General features: G+C 39.1%; 1 protein-coding gene across 3 annotated transcripts in view; it reads right to left on the bottom strand.

Annotated features, from left to right (window-relative positions):
• Positions 1 to 5,412: 5,412 nt before the first annotated feature.
• Positions 5,413 to 22,912, bottom strand: part of GDAP1 (ganglioside induced differentiation associated protein 1) — a 70,091-nt gene continuing 52,591 nt past the window's right edge. For all 3 annotated transcript variants that reach the window (XM_051843847.3, XM_070075240.2, XM_002710643.6), the window contains 4 exons: positions 11,948 to 12,121; positions 10,459 to 10,553; positions 9,330 to 9,444; positions 5,413 to 8,571 (listed from right to left, as the gene is read on the bottom strand). In XM_051843847.3, coding sequence (XP_051699807.1) covers positions 8,189 to 8,571; positions 9,330 to 9,444; positions 10,459 to 10,553; positions 11,948 to 12,104 — 750 coding nt within the window. In that variant the 5' untranslated portion in view covers positions 12,105 to 12,121 and the 3' untranslated portion in view covers positions 5,413 to 8,188. The remainder of the gene's footprint in view (positions 8,572 to 9,329; positions 9,445 to 10,458; positions 10,554 to 11,947; positions 12,122 to 22,912) is intronic.

The following is a 22,912-nucleotide window of genomic DNA, read 5'->3' as shown; positions in this document are numbered from 1 at the left end:
TTCAGGCCAGGGTGTTAACCTGCTGAGCCACAGCACCTGTCCCTATCAGTTATAGTAGACTCTTGGTTAGAGTCTTTTGCTTCCCCTATATATAGAATCATGTCATTTGCAAACAGGGATAATTTGACTTTTTCTTTTCCAATTTGTATATCCGTTGTTTTTATTTTTCTCTTCCCTAATGGCTCTAGATAAAACTTCCAGAACTACATTAAATTACAGTGGTGAGAATGCATATCCTTGTCTGGTTCCAGATATTAGTGGAAATGCTTCTGGCTTTTTCCTCATTCAATACTGTGTTGGCTGTGGGCTTGTCATAGTCTTTATTGGGTTGAGGTATGTTCCTTCTACATTTAATGTGTTTAAGGATTTTATCATGAAGTGGTGTATTTTATCAAACGTTTTCTCTGCATCTATTGAGATAATCGTATGAATTTATAATATTTTCTTATTCCCTTATGGCTTTTTCTTTTGATGCGGATGTTAGAATGTGTTGCTTAATTCCCAAATATTTGGAATTTTTCTGAATACTTTATCAAGTTTTAATATAGTTCTGCTGTGGTCATAGAATATACCTTGCCATCTTTGGAAATTTATTGAAATTTATTTTATGGCCTATCATATGTCTGATGAATATTCCATACACACTTCAAAAGAATCTTTTAAAATATTTATTTATTATTTATTATTTATTTGACAGTCAGAGTTAGAGAGATCTTCCATCCACTGGATCACTCCTCAAATGGCTGCAGTGACCAGGGCTGGGCCAGGCCAAAGAAGGGAGCCAGGAGCTTCTTCTGGTTCTCCCACATGGGTGGCAAGGGCCCAGGGACTTGAGCCATCGTCTGCTGCTTTCCCAGGCACATTAGCAGGGAGCTGGATAGGAAGTGGAGCAGCAGGGACTAAAACTGGTGCCCATATGGGATGTCAGCACCACAGGCAGCAGCCTAACACACTACACCACAGCGCTAGCCCCTGAAAAGAATCTTAATCCACACTTGTTTAATATAATGCTTTGTAAATGTCAATTCGCTTAAGGAGGTTGATAGTGTACTCTGATCTTCTATATTCAAACTGAATTTTTCCATTTGTTCTATTAATTACTGAGGATGTTCCAAAGATGTTTTCTATAATTCCTGTCAGGTTCTCCTATATAAATTTTGAAACTTTATTTTTTTATCTATAATACGGTTGTTTTGTCTTCTTAGTAAATGGTTTCTTTTGATATATAAATTTCCCTTGTTTATCTCTTTAACATACAGTCCAGTTTTTTAAAATAACTATAGCCACACCAACTTTCTTGCACTATTGTCTTGTACATCACTTTCCATATTTTCATATTCAGTATGTACATGTCTTTAAATCCCAAGTGTATCCCTTAGGGTTACCTGTGTTTTGCATCTTGTTACAATCTTAGGATATCTTTGAATAGAATATTTTATACTTCTTTGGTTTTTTTGCATTATATGGTCATTTCCCAGCTGCTGTAAGGTCAATCCTGTGAATTTTTCATTTCACGTTCACTACTTTTCTATTCTAGAATTTCCATTTTGTTTCCTTTAATAATTTTTATTCCTCTTGAGATTTTCTATCTGTTGATTTAATCAGACTGCATTTTCTATTAGCTTTCATGTACATATATTAGGTTACCTACTTTAAAGTCTGTGCTAAACCCAATATTTAATGTTTTTTTGTTTGGTTGGTTTTTTTTTTTTTTTTTTTTTTTTTTTTTTTTTGGCAGGCAGAGTTAAACAATGAGAGAGACAGAGAGAAAGGTCTTCCTTCCATTGGTTCACCCTCTGAATGGCTGCTACAGCTGGCGCACTGCGCCGATTCGAAGCCAGGAGCCAGGTGCTTCCTCCTGGTCACCCATGCGGGTGCAGGAATCCAAGCCCTTGGGCCATCCTCCGCTGCCTTCCCAGGCCACAGCAGGGAGCTGGACTGGAAGAAGAGCAACCAGGACAGAATCCGGCACCCTGACCAGGACTAGAACCCGGAGCGCCGCCCAATATTTAATTGTGACATATCACACTGCTTCTATTTACTATGGTCCCATATCTTTGCTTGTGGAATAATTGTTTATTGTTCAATGAACATTGTTAGGGATACATGAGAGAGACTAATCATATTATCTTCCTCTGAAAAGTGTTTATTGTTCTCGTAGGCATTTTCTCTACTGGCTAGCCACCTTTAAATTATGCAGGTTTGTCTTTTTTCTTTGTATGAAGGACACTTGGAAGCCCAAGATGTTTCCCAAGCACACATAACTTGACAGGAATCAACTTCCAAAATACGTTTCCCCTGCAGATTTTGTCAGGACTTGGTTTTAGGCTTTGTTAGGGGGACTGGGGAGCAGTAGTGTCCAAATGGAGATGGTGTTCTCTCTAGGTAATATTTGGCAATATCTTAAGACATTTTAGATTGTCACACTGGAGTAGAATGCTCTACTGTCATCTACTGGGTAGAGACCAAGGATGCTGCTACAACACATAGAACAGCGCCACACAACAAAGAATCACCTGGTGTACATTATCAGTGATTGCAAGAGCAAAAAACCAATTTCAGGGGTCTGGCAGATAATTTGTATGGAGATGGTGAGCTATGCTTTCCAAGGAATAACAGACTTGCTTGCACTGGCTCCCACAGGCTATGCAAAATAGAGAATGTACTTTTTCATTAATAGGAAACAGTCATATCTAAGAAACAATTAACTTCTTGATGGTAAAATATTCTTTAATTTCACTTTGATCCCATAATCCCCTCTCGTTATCCAATTGCATTAGAACATCTTATGAACTAGCTGTGCACTGGCCTCTACAGATAAGGAATGAACATATTTGGTATTCCCAGATCATCAAAATAGCCACTGCCCAGCCACATGTCAGGCTAGTAATTAGCTGGGACATCCATCCAAATGCTGACTCAGGAGCATGGTCCTTACTTTTGCCTGGATGATTAGCAAGGTGATAATGAAACCCTTCACTGTCTGGAATGGACCTCCAATGAGTTTCAGCACTGCTTGATGCCAAGTATCTCTAGTAGCTTGTTCTCTGGTACACTGCACGTACTCTTGTTCTATAGTTGCTACTTCTTCATGGGAGGGTTTAGAACACCACATTGTATGGGAGTGAATGGAGCAATGAGAACCCGTGGCCATTTTTTCAGTGTAGTCGTTCAGTGTTAATAAATTTTAGCTCATTTCATTCTTAATGCAAACATTTTTTTATTTTGAGCACTAAACTTAAATGTGGAATCCCTGAAACCATATCACCATTATATTTTTATTATGATGTGTATTTGATGTTGTTTATGGGTAATTCTGCTAAGTATTATGTTTTTTTTTTAATTTTTTTTATTTTTTTTATTTTTTTGACAGGCAGAGTGGACAGTGAGAGAGAGAGACAGAGAGAAAGGTCTTCCTTTGCCGTTGGTTCACCCTCCAATGGCCGCCGCGGCTGGCGCGCTGCGGCCGGCGCACCGCGCTGATCCGATGGCAGGAGCCAGGAGCCAGGTGCTTTTCCTGGTCTCCCATGGGGTGCAGGGCCCAAGCACCTGGGCCATCCTCCACTGCACTCCCTGGCCACAGCAGAGGGCTGGCCTGGAAGAGGGGCAACCGGGACAGAATCCGGCGCCCCGACCTGGACTAGAACCCGGTGTGCCGGCGCCGCTAGGCGGAGGATTAGCCTAATGAGCCGCGGCGCCGGCCCAGTATTATGTTCTTAAATCCAAAAGATAGCTTGATCTGATGGCACAAAAGCTGTATTTATCCATGCTGTCCACATGCCTGAAAAGTGACTTATCGATAGGAATTCATTTGTACATTTGAATCAGAATATTGCTATTGGCATGGAGACCCTACCCTCTCATTTTGTATCACTAGCATCTTCATATTTTAACCATACTACTGGCTTCTTCAACTAAAGGAATTCAATGACAGCATGTTATAACCAAGGAGTCAAAATCCAAGCAATGAATAAACAATTGCAGACAAAAATACTTAAAAACTTCCCAAAGTTTTATCACAAGATGCTGTGGATGAGATACACCACCAAACCTGAATCGAAGAGTCTGTCAAGGCCTACCATGTTTGTTTGGCCTCAAGCTCTACATGGCCATGTACCACAGAGCCTGCTCTAACCCAGTATCTTGTCATCCATGTGTCAGTCCTTCCCCCCTCCCAACACAAAATCCTAGCTTCCACTCAGAGGAAAGTGACAAAGGATTTTGCTTTATCAGTACACTGCTTTGACAGTTCTTGGAATTCATTCTAATCCTCTCTGTCCATTTTTGTAATTAATACACAATTAAAACGATTATCCTCATATTAAAAATTACAGTTTCTCACCTGGTTTAGGATCTACTACCATACATACCAAAACACAACTGTTCTGGTGTATTAGAAAATCAAGACACTCTGATATGACTAAGTAGAGATAACAAAACAAAAGGGCCAATCAACATTTAGCATAAATGATTTAAAAGGATAGCTAAGTACTGATTTATTCATCCCATTGACATTTTTTCTTTGCTGAGTAGACCTCTGTTATATAGTCACTTCCCTTTCCATTCGTATTTGCCTTTTAGTTTTATTTGTAAACTCAGTAATGACATGGTTAGGTAGGCTTCCATTTAATTTACTTTATTCAGGGTAAAACAAAAATAGTACTCAACTTCTATGTGATGATGAGAATAATAATCAAGCTTACCAAGGCTGGAAATGTGGGTTGTAATTAGGATACTTAATAAAAAGAAGAGAATTAGTTATGTCAAAAATATATATAAATATGATGAATAATATTTGAAACCCAGCAAACACATAATGAAGCCATTTTGCAAACTATTTATCATTTCCATGCTCTTACCTGTTAGACAACTGGCTGCATGACCAGTATCAATATGTTATTCCTTAAGCTGATATTCTTTTAAACACAAAATTGTATAAATCAGATTATGAATTATGAGTCATTTTTAATTTTTTAAATTTATTTATCTAAGAGAGAGAAAGAGAGGTCTTCCATCAGCTAGTTCACTCCCCAAATCCCTGCAACAGCCAGGGCTGGGCCAGGCCAAAGCCAGGAACCTGGAACTCATACAGGTCTCCCATGTGAGTGGCAGGAACCAACTACTTGGGCCATTATCTCCAGCCTCCCAGGGTGTGCATTAGCAAAAAACTGGAATGGAGGCAGAGCTGGGACTCAAACCCAGGCACTATGATATGGGATGCAGGAATCTCAACTAGCAACTTAACGACTTCATCAAATGCCCGCCACAGTCAGTAATTTTTATAAAGAAAATACAGCATCCTATAGCTAAATAACTTAAGTACCAAACCTCTGCTTCTTTTGCCTTTTCTGATTACCAAGTGATGCTTTGATTTCAAAGGAATAAATCCCAAAATGATTAAAAAATGAATACTTTGTTTTAGGTTCATATTTATTTTCCAATTACTTTTATTGATCTTACAGGCAGAACAGTATATTGATCTATTACACACAACAACACTAAAAATCTACAACTTGGTGTCAGTAGGAATAGCTATTAAAAAATGAGCAAGCAGTTTGCAACTATATGCGATTAAGGAAAATGGATTCAAAAGGCTTATAACTGCAATAATAGTAAAGCAGTAGTTCTGTATTGACATAAATAGTGACCATAATTTTAGGAACTCGGGAATTTTCTACTTATGATATTTACACAAACTTTGGAAACTGAGTCATACATTAGCTAACCATCTATGATCATGAAGAACAAAATACACTGAAGTGCCTATGTAGTTAATAGTGTAACTAATAGTGTAACTCTAGCTTAACATTGTGTGGTACTGTTCTCACTTCTGTAATGTTAGAAATCAATATTACATTTGCCTCAAGCTTTTTTTTGCAGAAAAATGACCTGATAAGATGCCCTCATTTCAAAAACTAAGGCCATTAATTGTTATCTTCATGTGAAACATTTACATTTCAGGAGGCTCACTGAACCTTAAAAAAAAAAAAAGCAAGTCCAATAGTAGGCTCCTGTGTGAACAGCGACATCTAGTGGTTTATATCAGTAAACATTTTTTAAAGCATAACCTCAAAACATTATCTGTGAAACAAATGAAAAGGGCTTGATGCATCATTTGGAATAGTGACCCAAGCATATTTTCAATTGAATAATATATTTATAAAACTTGCTAGTAGATCCCTGTTTTTTAGTAACAATATAAACTGCAGGAAAAAAAACTAACATGAGGCTTCTGATTTTTGTTCTAACAACCCTTTCACAGGTAACTTTTGGTGTCTATTTTCATGAAAATCCAATGTTGATTTCTTCACGCCTCAGTTCTTGTTTGTAGGAGTGACAGAATTCGGAAACACCATGAGCTACTAAATAAGCAAATCCAGAGCTCTTCTATGAATACATGGCTTGGATGGCCCAGCAACAGATTCCAACACTCTGATGATATGCTGATGTATAAAAATAAAACATCATAAAATTCCAAGTCAATCAACTACTTGACTGAGTTTACTGTGAAGGTGATGTTCGTTTTCTGTAAACAAAGCACATCTAGTTCATTACAATTTTCTTACACTGTTGGATTATGAGATGGAATCACAGAATTGCAATGGAATTCTAAAACTATTTTACCATCAAAAAGTCTGTTTCCTAGGTATGACTGGTTCCTGTTCATCTCTGGCTATCTTGCATGGCCCATTGGAGACAATACGAGCAAGTCCATTATTCACTGGAAACCTTAGCCCATCACCTCCACACAAATTACCTGCCAGGCCCCTGAAACTGCTCCCAAGGCCTGTTACCATGAGAGTCTTTTCCTGAGCACAAACCACATGTCACAGTTCCATGGTTTTCATGGGAAACACTGGGCCTGCCCCTTCTGGGTAGACTGAGGTACACCCCACAATGCCTGGATACACATGAATGAATACAGATGGGCATCGCAGTCCTTTCTTTTCATCTCCTCTAAACTAAATGTCAAGGCTAAGATGAGACCTTTCTCTTTCTCTTCAACCTCTTAAGGCATTGTTGATCCCAAACAAATGCAAGTCCTATATAATGGTTTTTGTGTTACTGCACCAACCTCTCTAAATGAATAAAAAGCACATTTGGTACTGCCAGAGCATCAAAATGTCCACTGCTCAGCCATATGCCTTCTAGTGATCAGCTGGAAGGATTCATCTAAATGCTATTCATGTGCATGGGGATGGCTGTAGTGGCCAAGCCCCCAGAATGGGACGAGAGGATCTGCAGGAATTTCTCATGGTACCACTGAATTGGGAACCATGAAAAATCATCCTCACATCTCTAAAGACTTTCATGTAAATGCTAGGCAGATACGTTTCAGGAGAAATTTCATGTCCAAGTATGTGAACATTTAATTTGGTTTAAAAAAATGAACGTGTTTCACAAACATTTAAAATTAAAATTGAGGTCAAAAGAAATGCTACTTATAGAAAGCCTGAGGTTCTCTCTAGCCTACTACCCATGTTAGCTCCCTTGCCAACTCCTCCTTAGATTTCTGCATTATAGGCATGGATGTTGGACAGTAGCTACAACAATTTCCAAAGGTACAGGCAGCTAAGAGTGAACTGGAGGCATCTGGGGGCTACAATCTAGTGCTCTCCCTTATAGGGACTTCATTCAGTTTTCTTTCTCCCTTTGCCTTCCTCATTTCTGCCTGAAGTGAGCAGTGGTAGGAAGAAGCAATGCTGTGCCTTCTTGCTGTTGGAAACCCTGTGCTTTGTCTTGGAGACGACTTGTGAATTCTAAAGGAGACTGCTAACTACTTAACATTGAGCAACACATCCAGATGGTCTCTATTGAAGAGCTATGGGCAACCACAGCTTATGGCTTCTCTCTGCTCATAATAATAACCTTCTGCCAAAAGATAATTCAGAACCTAAACTGGCAGTATGAGTTAGAAGTCTTATTCTCTACTGGTCATCATTTACGTACCTTGACCTTGCATGTACTATTTAGGAATTGATTAGTTCAGGTTTGCAAATAAGAGATCTCAGTTATCAGCCCACAAGAACATTCTCAGAACCTTTTCTCACCACATAAACTACCCAAAGAGTAAAGAAAAGTATGCTTTTTTACGAGTTGCCCAGGATGACTCTTCACTGGGTCTGGAAGAGTGCACAGGATCTAGCTGAATGGCTGGGTAGGTTACCACCACCAGACCCCAAGAAGCTTAGAAATAACTTGGTCTGGGTCGAAGTGTGAATATCATGCTCCCAAGTCTCTTTCTGAAAAGCATAAAAGCAAAATATCCCATTCCTGCAAGCAAACCAACCACAAGGGTGGTGCCAAGAACTTTTGGGGCCCTTTTCTTGGCCACCCGGAATGCTGTTGGCAGCACTGCAGAGATTAGTATATTGTTGACATGTCCTAGAACCTTGTTAAATGTTTTTCTCTTCAAGACACGCTCATAATAGGTTTCCAAGTTGGGTCGCTTTCCGTTTCCCCAGTTTCTCCTTGCAAACCCCAGGAACTTCAGTCGATGCAATGTGACAGCAAGTGAGACATCTGCCAGGGTGAAGGATTCTCCACAGAGCCAAGGCTGGTGGCCCTCTTCTAATCAGAGAGAGAGAAAGAGAGTCAGGGGCAAGCACCAAATGGATAGATTCCAGTGGGTATCTATGGATTCAGACTTATGAGCAGATGTAAGTAGAGCATAAATTAAAGGTCATGGTCCATTTTCTTGACAATTACACTCAGCAAGAAATTTTATGCATAAAAAATAAACTATGCAAATCTGTCTGAAGCTAAGGGAGACTAGCATGACACCTATCAGACACCCAAGTGCATCTGTGAAATTGGAACCACTTGAGCTCAAAGCCTATCTCTATCATTTCACAAAAGACTCTGAGGCTGAGAGCCCCTAAGCAAGAGAAGTTAACAGAGCCTTTTGGTTTAGAAAAACAGCAGGTGTGTATAAGGAAAATCCCTAAAGTTGGGCCTGAAATGTCACTCAAGAGATTATTTCTCTTAGTGCCTTCTCTAAAGCAGAAGGGAGTCCCTATTGTGAAGCAAATCTCAGGGAATACGTCTTCCACCCTGTTGTCAATTAGAGCAAGGCAACGGTCTACATGTTTATACCTGGTGAGAGCTTCACCCTGAAGTTAGTTCACAGGTACAATACATGGGTGCATCAGCCTCTATTTTATACTGGGCTTTTATGAGTTCAACATCGCTGTTGTTATTGAAATGAAAACTCATGAGTAGTGACAGTATAAAATAAATTACAGATCTTTTTTGGCAAGACCTAAGAAATGTTCCCATAAATACCCCTGATGTTGAAAAAAAAAAAAAAAAGACAAATCAGAACCCACCTGGGGTTTCTTCATTTCTTCTTTGCAACTCAGTTTCAACTTGATCCAAGACTTTCTCCAGCTCATCAAGAATTTTTTTCAAATATTTGACATTGTCGTGATCAAGCAGCTTTGACTAATTAATAACCAAAAAATGGGTTATTCATGCCTATTTTATGTAAGTAAACCTATGTAGAGCAAAATAAACACAAGCTATTACATCTTACATCCATACCTGCCCCAGAAGCAGACCCAAAACTCACAGGCAACACTCACGAGACCAGATGATCAGGGAGGGGAAAGGCTGTGAAGAGCAGAAGAAACTCCTCTGGTGCCCAACTTCAGTAGCCTCACATGAATGCATGAGTAACTGAAGGGCTAGGAACGAAGACGCAGTGTGGATGCAGTGTGTTAGCGCTGAGTGGAGAGTCAGGGAAGTGAGAGTGTGAGTGTGTGTAGGCATTTCTTTTGAGGCACTCATTTAGTAACAATAGGATCAAAGGTGCAAGTCAGACAGAGGGTTACGGTATTGCCATTTGCTGTATTTTTAACATGGAAGAAGCTTCCATGTGTTGTTGGGCCAAGGAGAGCGAATCAACAGAAAGAGAAAGGCTGACCATCAGCTTAGTTCCAACATTTGCATCTACTCTCTGCAATCGTGTACAGCCTGCTCATTCAGGACCTCGTCCCATCTGGCTGATCTCTGGCAACTGCTCCAACTGTAGTCAGGGTTTCATTTAAAGGCCGTCTGTCTTCACGTTCCAACACACCCATCGGCCTTATTGCTCCTGACAAGGGTACACAGCAAGTCCATGCAAACCGTGGGGGCACATGGGTCTGCCTAGGACTTAAAGTGCTCAAATATCTGAAAGGACATGTTCCTAACATGCTTTATTAACTGTTTTTACATTTCATAACCTTCCATGGCAAGTGGCATGCTCCTTATCTGCCCTTTTAGCAATTTTCATTAAGGTCTGAGTAGCAAACATAATAAACAAAATTCTTCCTAAAAAGTGGACCATGAGCCACAGATAACATGTGTACCTGTGATATTTAAAAGCAGGAGCTGTGGAAACAGTGGTACTTTTCAAACAGAAGACTATTTACTACAAACTGTAAGTGTCAGTTGGAGACAGCCTGGTTCACTTACTTTCAGTCGCTTCTGCTTGGCAATGTATGCCTCTTGTAAGTCTGGGTTTTCTTCAGCAAGTTTCTTCAGCTCAGACTCTGTGTTACCAATTTGACCTAATAACAAGAACATTTTTCAAATAGAAAGTTAGCTGCTCCCTTCTGTACAGAAGCCAGGAGAGGCAGGGAAGCTCGACAGTCAGAGCATGAGTGCCCCAGCGCGTGCCCTGGCTCCCCCTCAGACTTACCCCTCTGTGCCTCAGTTTCCTGTGTTTAAAATGGAGCTGTAAGAATATCTGTCACAAAGACAAGGTGTAAGAATATGTGTCACAAAGACAGGGACTAAATGAGAAGCTCCATGGAAGGCACTTAAAGCAAAGCCCAGCACACCCTTGTGCTCAGTGCAAGGGAGTCGTTCCACCTTTCAAGTTTTCCATAATGAACTTCTCTATATAAAGGAAATGAAAAAGCCTTATTTTTAAGAAATATATATTAATTATATGTGATAGAATTATAGTCAGAACATTGGTTTTGAGTCATAGAGTGAGTACTTAGGAAAAAAAAGAAGAGCGCCAAGAGGAAGGAGAGAAGCACAAAGAGACGGCCGGGGAGAGGAGACGGCCGGGGAGAGGAGACGGAAGGGAAGGGGAGGGGAGGGGAGGGGAGGGGAGGGGAGGGGAGGGGAGGGGAGGGAAGGGAAGGGAAGGGAAACGAGGAAGAAGAAGAAAGGAGGGGATGGAAAGGGAGAGGAAAGAGAAGCAGTAAAGAAAGGAAGAAAATTAACTTGAGTACAATGATACAGATAAGGTATGATGTAAGATGTAAAACAGTTTCTGGCTTTCAAAGGCCTGGGTTTGAGGGTCCTGGTCAAACAGCCCAGAGTCCGAGCTCTGTCACCCTCCGTGCCTTTCCTATCCCTAGGCACCTGTGCTATGGAGCACACCTCCTTCTGTGCCACATTTTACACACACTGATGCTATTTTAGTCTCCTAAAGGAGAAAGAATACTGGCGATCACAACTCTACCACAGTAAATCTCCAAATCTGAATGGAGAGTACAGGTTTGACACCCCATGGGCCAGCTCCTTCATAATGAAAGGACCAGACAGTGGTCCTTAATCCTAGGCAATTGCCAGCTGTTCTCATTTGCATTTAATGTGTGCCCAAGAGTACATTATATTACTTACATTTCCAAAGGCCACTCTTCCAAGTCTTATCAAAGCCAAAAACTAACAAATCAGGTCGTGAAGACAGTAAATGTCTGGCTGAATACCTAAGTTGCAAGTTATCCTCACTAGTTTATGGACCCATCAATAATTTGCAGGTCCATAAAGCAAACACAGCAACCCTGTGCCCAATCTTCTCTCAGTGGTCATGAGACATCTTAGGTCTCAAAGAGCAATGAAAGCAAACTTCAAAAAAAAAAAAAAAAAGAAGGAAGGAAGGAAGAGAGGGAAAGAGGGAGGGAGGAAGGAAAGAACTCAGAATCCCAAAGACAAGATCTTTACATACTGCGAATCCTTGTAGTTGCATAAGCTGGGATCATGGAGTCCACAGTGAGCTCAGGATGTAAAATGCAACCATGAGTGTAGGCATCCATTGGCAAAGAGTCAAGCAGCTCTCGGTAATGTTGTACCCTTGGGTAATACATGCTTCCTTTCTCAGGCATTAATCGAGGTGTTCTCTCTAAAATACACACACAAACACATACATAAACATTGAAGAAAAAGTCACAAACAAGATGCTACATTGTTACATCCCAAAGCACAAAAAAAAAAAATCTCTAACCTTCTCATTAACATTTCAACATTATATCAGTACATTTAAAAGATGACCATGTCATCTCATCCTAGACATTCCCTGAAATAACCTAACGCACCAGACCAGACCCCAAACCATAATCACACTGGCTTCTTCTCTCTTCTCCAGCTTGCAAACTGCTACTCATCCCTCAAAGTCTGACTATGTATGTCACTTCCTCCATGAAGTAGTCCCTGACTTCCTACAGGTACCAACAGCTGGCTGGCTCCAGGTGCCTTCCTACATGTGCCCATAATTCATTGTACAAATGATGTTATAGCCCTTACCACACTGTAACTAGTTGTCTGTGTCTTTGTGCCCTGTGGACATCTGCAGGACAAGGAAGTTACAATTCAGGATCTAGCACAATTCTTCACACATTTTAAATGTTCAATAAAAACTTGGCTAAGTGAATGAAGACTCATTATAGAAGATAATCAGGACCTATTCTTGCCTAGGTACCAACCAACACAAGAGTGGCCCTACTGTTACTATAAAAATGTAGAATGAGTCTGTAGAGGGAAGGCCTTTGCTTAAATACCACAACTGCGTTTTCCCTAGGAATTTCTAAGAATTTATCTATGAAAAGTGGGTTCTACATAAATCTTCATTTGCTAGCTACAATCTACACTATAGATTTCTTGAGAGTAAGAACCACATATTGTTCTCTGTCCAATCCCTGTGCCTAGTACAATGTCTGACACAGATCAGGTGTTCAATAAATTATAATTAATGTGTAAATCCCCAGATTTCTAGGAATTGTAGAATATTTGGTCTGGAGGAGCTCAGCAGTAGCACACTGAGATACAGAGGCTAAGCAGTTCTCCCACAATCCCACAGCTAATTAGAGGCATACAAAGAACTGAAGTCCTCCGACTGTTAATGTAATGTTCTATACCATGACACCATAGCATCTTCTAAGGGTTTACATTTCAGAGACTAAACCAAAAAGAATAAAAGTGAAGTATGTGACCCACACGTCAGGACTACATCTATTCAGGGTCATCTCCCACCTCTAGCTCTCAAACCACCCCAGATGAATGCCAACTGGCTCATTCAAACTAAGGAAAGAACAGCCTCAATTTTCTTTATTCATTTTGTCCTTACTCTGGGTGATTTATTTAATTTAGTACCCTTTTAGGCATGCCACACTCATTCATAAACACTGACAGTTCAGAGTTAGTTGTCATCAACAGAACATTTCAGAAAAGATCCCATCATGCCAGACCAAGCAGAACAATAAGCTTTTTGAGTCAACAAGATATTTCTGACTCTCAGAAGAAGAAAGACGGATTACTCCTTAAACCAGTGGGCAAATGTCTGCTTCCCTGCAGGAAAGTCTAATTCCAGAAGCTTCATGAGAATAACCAACAATCCTGCTCATTCATGCTTCATCACTGACCCATGTGGAAAGGAGACAAGTAGGTCACCTAGGTCACAACCACTCTCATACAGCTTACAGTTAGCTCCTCCTCTTCAGAACCCCACAGATATCTCCAGAACTGCAACCAATGCATGGTAGACATTTCCATGACGTCAACATACTGGAAGCCTGGACATTCTAAGGAGTTCCTTGTGTGGGCCACCAGCCCTTCTCAGAATAATCATATTGTCAAATTCACAAAATATAAAACAGATTGCAAAGGAAATTGATTCTATTAAAATATAGTCTTCAAAATAATTTTCAATTATGAAATACCAGTACCTCTTTATTAACACTAACAAGATAACAGCAGTAAATCTAACAATCACCATAATTTCAAGGTATTATGACATCTGCAATAATTTAATACACCATGAACCTATTTGTAATTTCTGTTAGTACTAAAGTCACAGTCACTGCTGGTATTGCCATGGATGATATTTATAGTGGCAACGGAAGGAAATGACAGCTTTCTATTAGAAAATAGTGAAAATAAAGATACAATTGCTCACCATCTGGGATCTCAAGCCTCCTGATTTTTATTCATAGACTTCCAAGGGCAGCTATTCTCAAAATGAGATCTGGAAATCCTTGGGTTTCCCCAAGATACTGTTAGGGGACCCACAAAATCAAGGATATTTTTACATTAATACTAAGATGTCAATTACTGTTTTACTTTTATCCTCTCTCAATGTATGGCCGAGTTCTCCAGAGGCTACCCTGAAGCTAATGCAATGAGTGCTTGAATATTCTAGTGTCTTAAATTTTTTCTGTTTTAATTTCCAAATGGTAAATATTGATAGGTAGGACCACCCACATAAACAAAAACTCCTGGATGTCCTCAATTTTTAAGACAGTGGGTCCAGAGACCAAAAGTTTAAGAACCACCACTTTGGGGACCCAAGAACTTCAGGTTAATAACCAAAGTGGTACAATATTTTCAAATGGTACAGTATTTTCAGTTCCCAGGTAGTTGAATTCATGGCTATCGACTCCAGCTGCTTCCTGATGCCAGGCAGGCCCTGAGTCTTTCTCCAACACAGCATACCACTTCCTTCCTGGGAAAGTAGTGAGAGCAGGAAAAACAATGTCTCATTGCTTTCTGGGGAAGTTTCACTGGGCCAAAACTGAATTCTTCAAAGGAGAACAAATGTTCTTCAATCCATTGTGCTATTACACAGAAAAACACTCTGTCAAACAAAGCATGAGGTCTTCTCTGAACCCAAGTTCTCATCCTATTTCTCACTGTTCTCTCCTTGCATGCTTCAAGGAAGTGCTATCATCACACAGGCATTGTGCTGCCACGTTCCTCTTCACACCAGACACAGCGGTGTCCTGCCTCTGGAAACAGATTTGCTAAAGTCAAGGAGGAATCTCCTCTGAGTTGCAAAGGAGATCCTACCTTATCATTTCCAATCTTTCCATATGGCATCTTTGTTATGACACAGAGAGGAGAATCATTTCACAGTGTTCTACCTCAATCAGGAGTGGGAAAGCAGTACTAAGGCACACAGGGGCAGGACCAGGAAGCAGGGGAGTTTTAAAAAGCAAGCCATGAGAGGAAGCATTGGAGAATGGATTGCAGTAGTGGAAACCAGGCTTGGTGACTAATCTGGAAGAAAAAATAATTATCAATAAATAAGCTGCCCTAAGACCTGACTTCCTGGAAGATTTGCATAGGAGATACAAGAGGTAGTGCATTGCACATAAATTTAGGTAGCAAATTGGAAAGAGGCAAATAAATACAAAACAGAAAATGTGATAAACCGCAAAGAAACCAACAATAGTGAGCAAGAAAAACAGGAACAATAAAAGCACTGTGCAGCCAGTTACGGGGAACGAATGGCCCCATACATTCTCAAGTCTGTAATGCTGAGTAGAATAACAATGGCTCTCAGCCACTTTAAAAAATAAATGAACAACATTTGATTTCCCCCAGAGCAAAAACTAAAATGGAATTAGGGACCTAAAGGCATGAGCTTTCAGTATTTTATGCATCCACTGCTCTGCTCTCCTACAATGCCTAGTGATGAGATAAAGGAGGCTAAGGTATTATGCCTTGTTTTCAAGAAAGATCACCACTACCACCAAAGTCAATTTACATAACTTATTATTCCTTTATTAGTTTAATCAAAACAGGTTCAACTTCATTTCTATTTTTCTGCAGTTTTTTTACTTAAAAATTTTAACGGAACAATCATACGTATTTATGGAGTACTACGTGATCTTTCATTCTATAATGTTCAATCAGGGTAAATATATTTACTCTTTCAAGCATTTACATTTCCTTATAGTTAAGCCATCCGAAAATTCTATCTTCTTGCTTTTTCTAATTTTACTTAGAGTATAGCAATAGCGTATCAGATAATACCCATAATATAGCTAGAAAATATTCTAACTTTCAACTACTCATACAGCAGGCTGTGCACAGGTAGAATAATAATGTTAAGTAATTAAGTTAGGATCTTAAGCAAAAGATAGAATTACAAACTGACTACAACTCAAGGCTATCATAGTTTTGATATCAGAAAAGTAAAATCGAAATACAGCTGAGAAAAATACATGATATCAGATTAAATCAACTCACTTTCTGCCCCAGGATTTTCTGAGACAGAGAAAAATTTACAGCACTGTTATCAATTAAATGTGGGCATTCTGTGTTAAATGTTCAGTTTAACTGGTATCATATTAAAGACCTTTTAACAGAAACATTAAAATGGGAGGGGGCAGAAATTCCTTTATCAGACAGTTCCAATGGTTTGATGCATACAATATAGAAAGAACTAGGGTCTCTGTATTTTAATACCTCCACCTATGACAAATCACAGAGTAAAAAAAAAAAAATTTACCAAGATGCAATCATCAGTGTCAAAGACTCATTTTCCTATCTATATACTATATTTTCTCCACACTCAGTACTAATCAGCATTTTCAGTAGCTGTGCTAGAAGGCTTATGAAATCTTTTCATCTATATATAAGAGTTTCATTGATAGACAAAATTATTCTATAAACCTTAACAGTAACTATCAATCCTTTAAATGAAAACTGTATTTTCAGTGTAATAATGAATTCAAAATTAATGTTCTTTTTAAAATGTTATACATGTTTCAATATATATTGATAAAATTGAAATGACATTTCATAATCAGACATGATTTTAATACATGAGTTAGGGAATTATTATAATGTTTTTTAAATTCTGTTTCCTAATACTTAAAAATTATATATAAAGATATAAGACATTATTTTCAGATAACTATTATATTTTAAAATATCAAAATATTCACCATATGGTTATAACAGTTATTTGGCAGTAATAAATATCACATGTTCCAGTATTTTATAGTTCTTTCATACTATATATTTAATATCTTTTTTTTTTTTTTACTTTTATTTAATGAATATACGATTCCAAAGTACGAATAATGGATTACTATGGCTTCCCCCCCATACCGTCCCTCCCACCCACAACCCTCCCCTTTCCCACTCCCTCTCCCCTTCCATTCACATCAAGATTCATTTTCGATTATCTTAATATACAGAAGATCAGCTTAGTATACATTAAGTAAGGAATTCAACAGTTTGCTCCCACACAGAAACATAAAGTGAAAAATAATAGATGATTTTTTTTAATGATGATGAAATCAGATCAGACCTATTGTCATGTTTAATCCCAGTGAGAGTCAAGTTGGGAGTTGATAGTTTCTTTTCTTTTCTTTTTTTTTTTTTTTTACAGAGGATCAGTTTAGTATGCATTAAGTAAAGATTTCAACAGTTTGCACCCCCATAGAAACACAAAGTGAAATATATTATTTGAGTACTTGTTATAGCATTAAATCTCAATGCACAGCACATTAAGGACAGAGATCCTACATGAGGAGTAAGTGCACAGTGACTCCTGTTGTTGACTTTACCAATTGACACTCCTGTCTATGGCATCAGTAATCTCCCTATGCTCCAGTCATGAGTTTCCAAGGCTATGGAAGCCCTCTGAGTTCTCCGACTCTTATCTTGTTTAGACAAGGTCATAGTCAAAGTGGAGGTTCTCTCCTCCCTTCAGAGAAAGGTACCTCCTTCTTTGAAGACCTGTTCTTTCCACTGAGATCTCACTCACAGAGATCTTTTGCCAGAGTGTCTTGGCTTTCCATGCCTGAAATACTCTCATGGGCTTTTCAGCCAGATCTGAATGCCTTTAGGGCTGATTCTGAGGCCAGAGTGCTATTTAGGACATCTGCCATTCTATGAGTCTGCTGAGTATCTCACTTCCCATGTTGGATCACTCTCCCCTTTATTTATTCTATCGGTTAGTGTTAGCAGGTACTAGACTTGCTTATGTGCTCCCTTTGACTCTTAGTCCTTTCATTATGATCAATTGCGAACTGAAATTGATCACTTGGACTAGTGAGATGGCATTGGTACATGCCACCTTGATGGGATTAAATTGGAGTCCCCTGGTATGTTTCTAACTCTACCATTTGGGGCAAGTCAGCTTGAGCATGTCCCAAATTATATATCTCTTCCCTCTCTTATTCCTACTCTTATGTTTAACAGGGATCACATTTCAGTTAAATTTCAACACTTAAGAATAACTGTGTATTAATTACAGAATTAAACCAGTCATATTAAGTAGAACAGACAAAAAAACTACTAAGAGGGATAATGTATTAAGTTGTTCATTAACAGTCAGGGCTATGCTGATCAAGTCACCGTTTCCCATAGTGTCCATTCCACTTCAACAGGTTTCCTTTTTGGTGTTCAGTCAGTTGTCACCGATCAGGGAGAACATATGGTATTTGTCCCTTTGGGACTGGCTTATTTCACTCAGCATGATGTGTTCCAGATTCCTCCATTTTGTTGCAAATGACTGGATTTCGTTGTTTCTTACTGTGGTATAGTATTCTAAAGAGTACATATCCCATAATTTCTTTATCCAGTCTACCGTTGATGGGCATTTAGGTTGGTTCCAGGTCTTAGCTGTTGTGAATTGAGCTGCAATAAACATTAGGCTGCACAGCTTTTTTGTTTGCCAATTTAAATTCCTTTGGGTAAATTCCAAGGAGTGGGATGGCTGGGTCGAACGGTAGGGTTATCTTCAGGTTTCTGAGGAATCTCCAGACTGACTTCCATAGTGGCTTGACCAGTTTGCATTCCCACCAACAGTGGGTTAGTGTCCCTTTTTCCCCACATCCTCGCCAGCATCTGTTGTTGGTAGATTTCTGAATGTGAGCCATTCTAACCGGGGTGAGGTGGAACCTCATTGTGGTTTTGATTTGCATTTCTCTGATTGCTAATGACCTTGAAGATTTTTTCATGTGCCTGTTGGCCATTTGGATTTCCTCTTTTGAAAAATGTCTATTGAGGTCCTTGGCCCATCTCTTAAGTGGGTTGTTGGTTTTGTTTTTGTGGAGTTTCTTGATCTCTTTGTAGATTCTGGTTATTAACCCTTTATCTGTTGCATAGTTTGCAAATATTTTTTCCCATTCTGACGGTTGTCTCTTCACTCTCCTGACTGTTTCTTTTGCAGTACAGAAACTTCTCAATTTGATGCAATCCCAATAGTTAATTTTGGCTTTGACTGCCTGTGCCTCCCGGGTCTTTTCTAGAAACTCTTTGCCTGTGCCAATATCTTGAAGGGTTTCTCCAATGTTCTCTAGTAACTTGATGGTGTCAGGTCGTAGATTTAGGTCTTTAATCCATGTTGAGTGGATTTTTGTGTAAGGTGTAAGGTAGGGGTCTTGCTTCATGATTCTGCACGTGGAAATCCAATTTTCCCAGCACCATTTATTGAATAGACTGTCCTTGCTCAAGGAATTAGTTTTAGATCCTTGATCAAATATAAGTTGGCTGTAGATGTTTGGGTTGATTTCTGGTATTTCGATTCTGTTCCATTGGTCTATCCATCTGTTTCTGTACCAGTACCATGCTGTTTTGATTACAACTGCCCTGTAGTATGTCCTGAAATCTGGTATTGTGATGCCTCCGGCTTTGTTTTTGTTGTACAAGATTGCTTTAGCTATTCGAGGTCTCTTGTGCCTCCATATAAATTTCAGCACCAATTTTTCCAGATCTGAGAAGAAGGTCTTCGGTATCTTGATTGGTATTGCATTGAATCTATAAATTGCTTTTGGGAGAATGGACATTTTGATGATATTGATTCTTCCAATCCATGAGCATGGAAGATTTTTCCATTTCTTGGTATCCTCTTCTATTTCTTTCTTTAAGGTTTTGTAATTTTCATCGTAGAGATCTTTAACGTCCTTGGTTAAGTTTATTCCAAGGTATTTGATTGTTTTTGTAGCTATTGTGAATGGGATTGATCTTAGAAGTTCTTCCTCAGCCATGGCATTGTCTGTGTATACAAAGGCTGTTGATTTTTGTGCATTGATTTTATACCCTGCTACTTTGCCAAACTCTTCTATGAGTTCCAATAGTCTCTTGGTAGAGTTCTTTGGGTCCCCTAAATAAAGAATCATGTCATCTGCAAAGAGGGATAGTTTGAGTTCTTCCTTCCCAATTTGTATCCCTTTAATTTCTTTTTCTTGCCTAATAGCTCTGGCTAGAACCTCCAGAACGATATTGAATAGCAGTGGTGAGAGTGGACATCCCTGTCTGGTCCCAGATCTCAGTGGAAATGCTTCCAACTTTTCCCCATTCAATAGGATGTTGGCTGTGGGTTTTTCATAGATTGCTTTGATTGTATTGAGGAATGTTCCTTCCAAACCCAGTTTGCTTAGAGTTTTCATCATGAACGGGTGTTGTATTTTATCAAATGCTTTCTCGGCATCTATTGAGAGAATCATATGGTTTTTCTTCTGCAGTCTGTTAATGTGGTGTATCACATTGATTGTCTTGCGCACATTAAACCATCCCTGCATACCAGGGATAAATCCCACTTGGTCTGGGTGGATGATCTTTCTGATGTGTTGTTGCATTCTATTGGCGAGAATTTTATTGAGGATTTTTGCATCTATGTTCATCAGGGATATTGGTCTGTAATTCTCTTTCAGTGCTGCATCTTTTTCCGGCTTAGGAATTAAGGTGATGCTGGCTTCATAGAAAGAATTTGGGAGGACTCCCTCTTCTTCGATTGTTCTGAATAGTTTGAGAAGAATTGGAGTTAGTTCTTCTTTAAATGTCTGGTAGAATTCAGCAGTGAATCCATCTGGTCCTGGGCTTTTCTTTGTTGGGAGGGCCTTTATTACTGTTTCAATTTCTGTCTCAGTTATGGGTCTGTTTAGGTTTTCGATGTCTTCCTGGTTCAATTTAGGTAGGTTGCATGTGTCCAGGAATCTATCCATTTCTGATAGGTTTCCCTGTTTGCTGGCATACAAGTCCTTGTAGTAATTTCTGATGATTCTTTTTATTTCTGTGGTGTCTGTTGTTACATTTCCTTTTTCATCTCTGATTTTATTGATTTGGGTCTTTTCTCTTCTTTTTTTAGTTAGTTGGGCCAATGGGGTGTCAATTTTGTTTATTTTTTCAAAAAACCAGCTCCTCGTTTGGCTGATTTTTTGTAATGTTTTTCTTGATTCAATCCTGTTGATTTCTTCTCTGATTTTAATTATTTCTCTTCTCCTACTAGATTTGGGTCTGGTTTGCTGTAGGTTTTCTAGATCCTTGAGGTGAATAGAAAGCTCATCTATTTGGTGCCTTTCCAATTTCTTGATGTAGGCACCTATTGATATAAACTTTCCTCTTAACACTGCTTTTGCTGCGTCCCATAAGTTTTGGTATGTTGTGCTGTTATCCTCATTTACTTCCAGAAAGTTTTTGATTTCTCTTTTGATTTCTTCTATGACCCATTGTTCATTCAGGAGCATGTTGTTCAATCTCCATGTGTTTGCGTATGCTCTAGGGATTCCTGAGTTGTTCATTTCCAACTTCATTCCTTTATGGTCTGAGAAGCTGCATGGTATGATTCTAATTCTTTTGAATTTGCTGAGACTTGCTTTATGGCCTAGTATGTGGTCAATCCTAGAGAAGGTTCCATGTACTGCTGAGAAGAATGTATAATCTTTAGCTGTAGGATTGAAAGTTCTGTATATATCTGTTAGATCCATTTGGGCTATAGTGTCGTTTAAATCTACTGTATCCTTGTTGATCTTCTGTCCTATTGATCTGTCTATTTCTGAGAGTGGAGTATTGAAGTCCCCCAGTACTATTGTATTGGGGTCTAAGTCTCCCTTTAAGTCCGTTAACAAATCTTTTAGATAAACCGGTGCCCTGTAGTTAGGTGCATATACATTGATAATTGTTATATCTTCCTGTTGAATTGATCCCTTAATCATTATGTAGTGTCCCTCTTTGTCTCTCTTAACGGTTTTTGTGGTAAAGTTTATGGTGTCTGATATTAAGATGGCTACGCCTGCTCTTTTTTCATTTCTGTTGGCATGGTATATCTTTTTCCAGCCTTTCACTTTCAGTCTGTATGGATCTTTGTTGGAAAGATGTGTTTCTTGTAAGCAGCAAATAGATGGGTTTTGTTTTTTAACCCAATCAGCCAAACGGTGTCTTTTAACTGGACAGTTCAGGCCATTCACGTTCAATGTGACTAATGATAAGTGGTAACTTTGCCCTGCCATTTGCCAAAGATAAGTTCTAATATATGCTTTGAATTCCCTGTGATCTTTTGCTGTGAGCTTTCCTTCCTTGGTTTCCTTCCTTTACCTTCTTTCATATTGATGACCGTGTTTCTTTGTTTCTGTGGGTAACACATCTTTAAGCATCTTTTGCAGGGCTGGACGAGTGGCAACAAATTCTTTCAATTTCTGTTTGTTATGAAAAGTCTTTATTTCACCTTCATTCACAAATGATAGCTTTGCAGGATATAATATTCTGGGCTGGCAGTTGTTCTCTCTTAGTACCTGGGCTATATCTCGCCATTCCCTCCTAGCTTGTAGAGTTTCTGATGAGAAGTCAGCTGTGAGTCTGATTGGAGATCCTCTGAGAGTAATCTGACGTTTCTCTCTTGCACATTTTAGGATCTTTTCTTTATGTTTCACTGTGGAGAGTTTAATTACAACGTGTCATGGTGAGGGTCTCTTTTGGTCGTGTTTATTAGGGGTTCTGTGAGCTTCCTGTACTAGGATTTCTCTGTCCTTCTCCAAACCTGGGAAATTTTCTGCTAATATCTCACTAAAAAGGCCTTCTAATCCTTTCTCCCTCTCCATGCCTTCAGGAACTCCTAGAACCCGAATGTTGGGTTTTTTAATAGTATCCTGAAGATTCCCGACAATATGTTTTAGATTTCTAA

Source organism: Oryctolagus cuniculus, chromosome 6, assembly GCF_051225735.1.
Source record: "Oryctolagus cuniculus isolate XC-2025 breed Fujian yellow rabbit chromosome 6, ASM5122573v1, whole genome shotgun sequence".
Taxonomy (NCBI): Eukaryota; Metazoa; Chordata; class Mammalia; order Lagomorpha; family Leporidae; genus Oryctolagus; species Oryctolagus cuniculus.
This window is presented reverse-complemented; position numbering and strand designations above follow the sequence as displayed.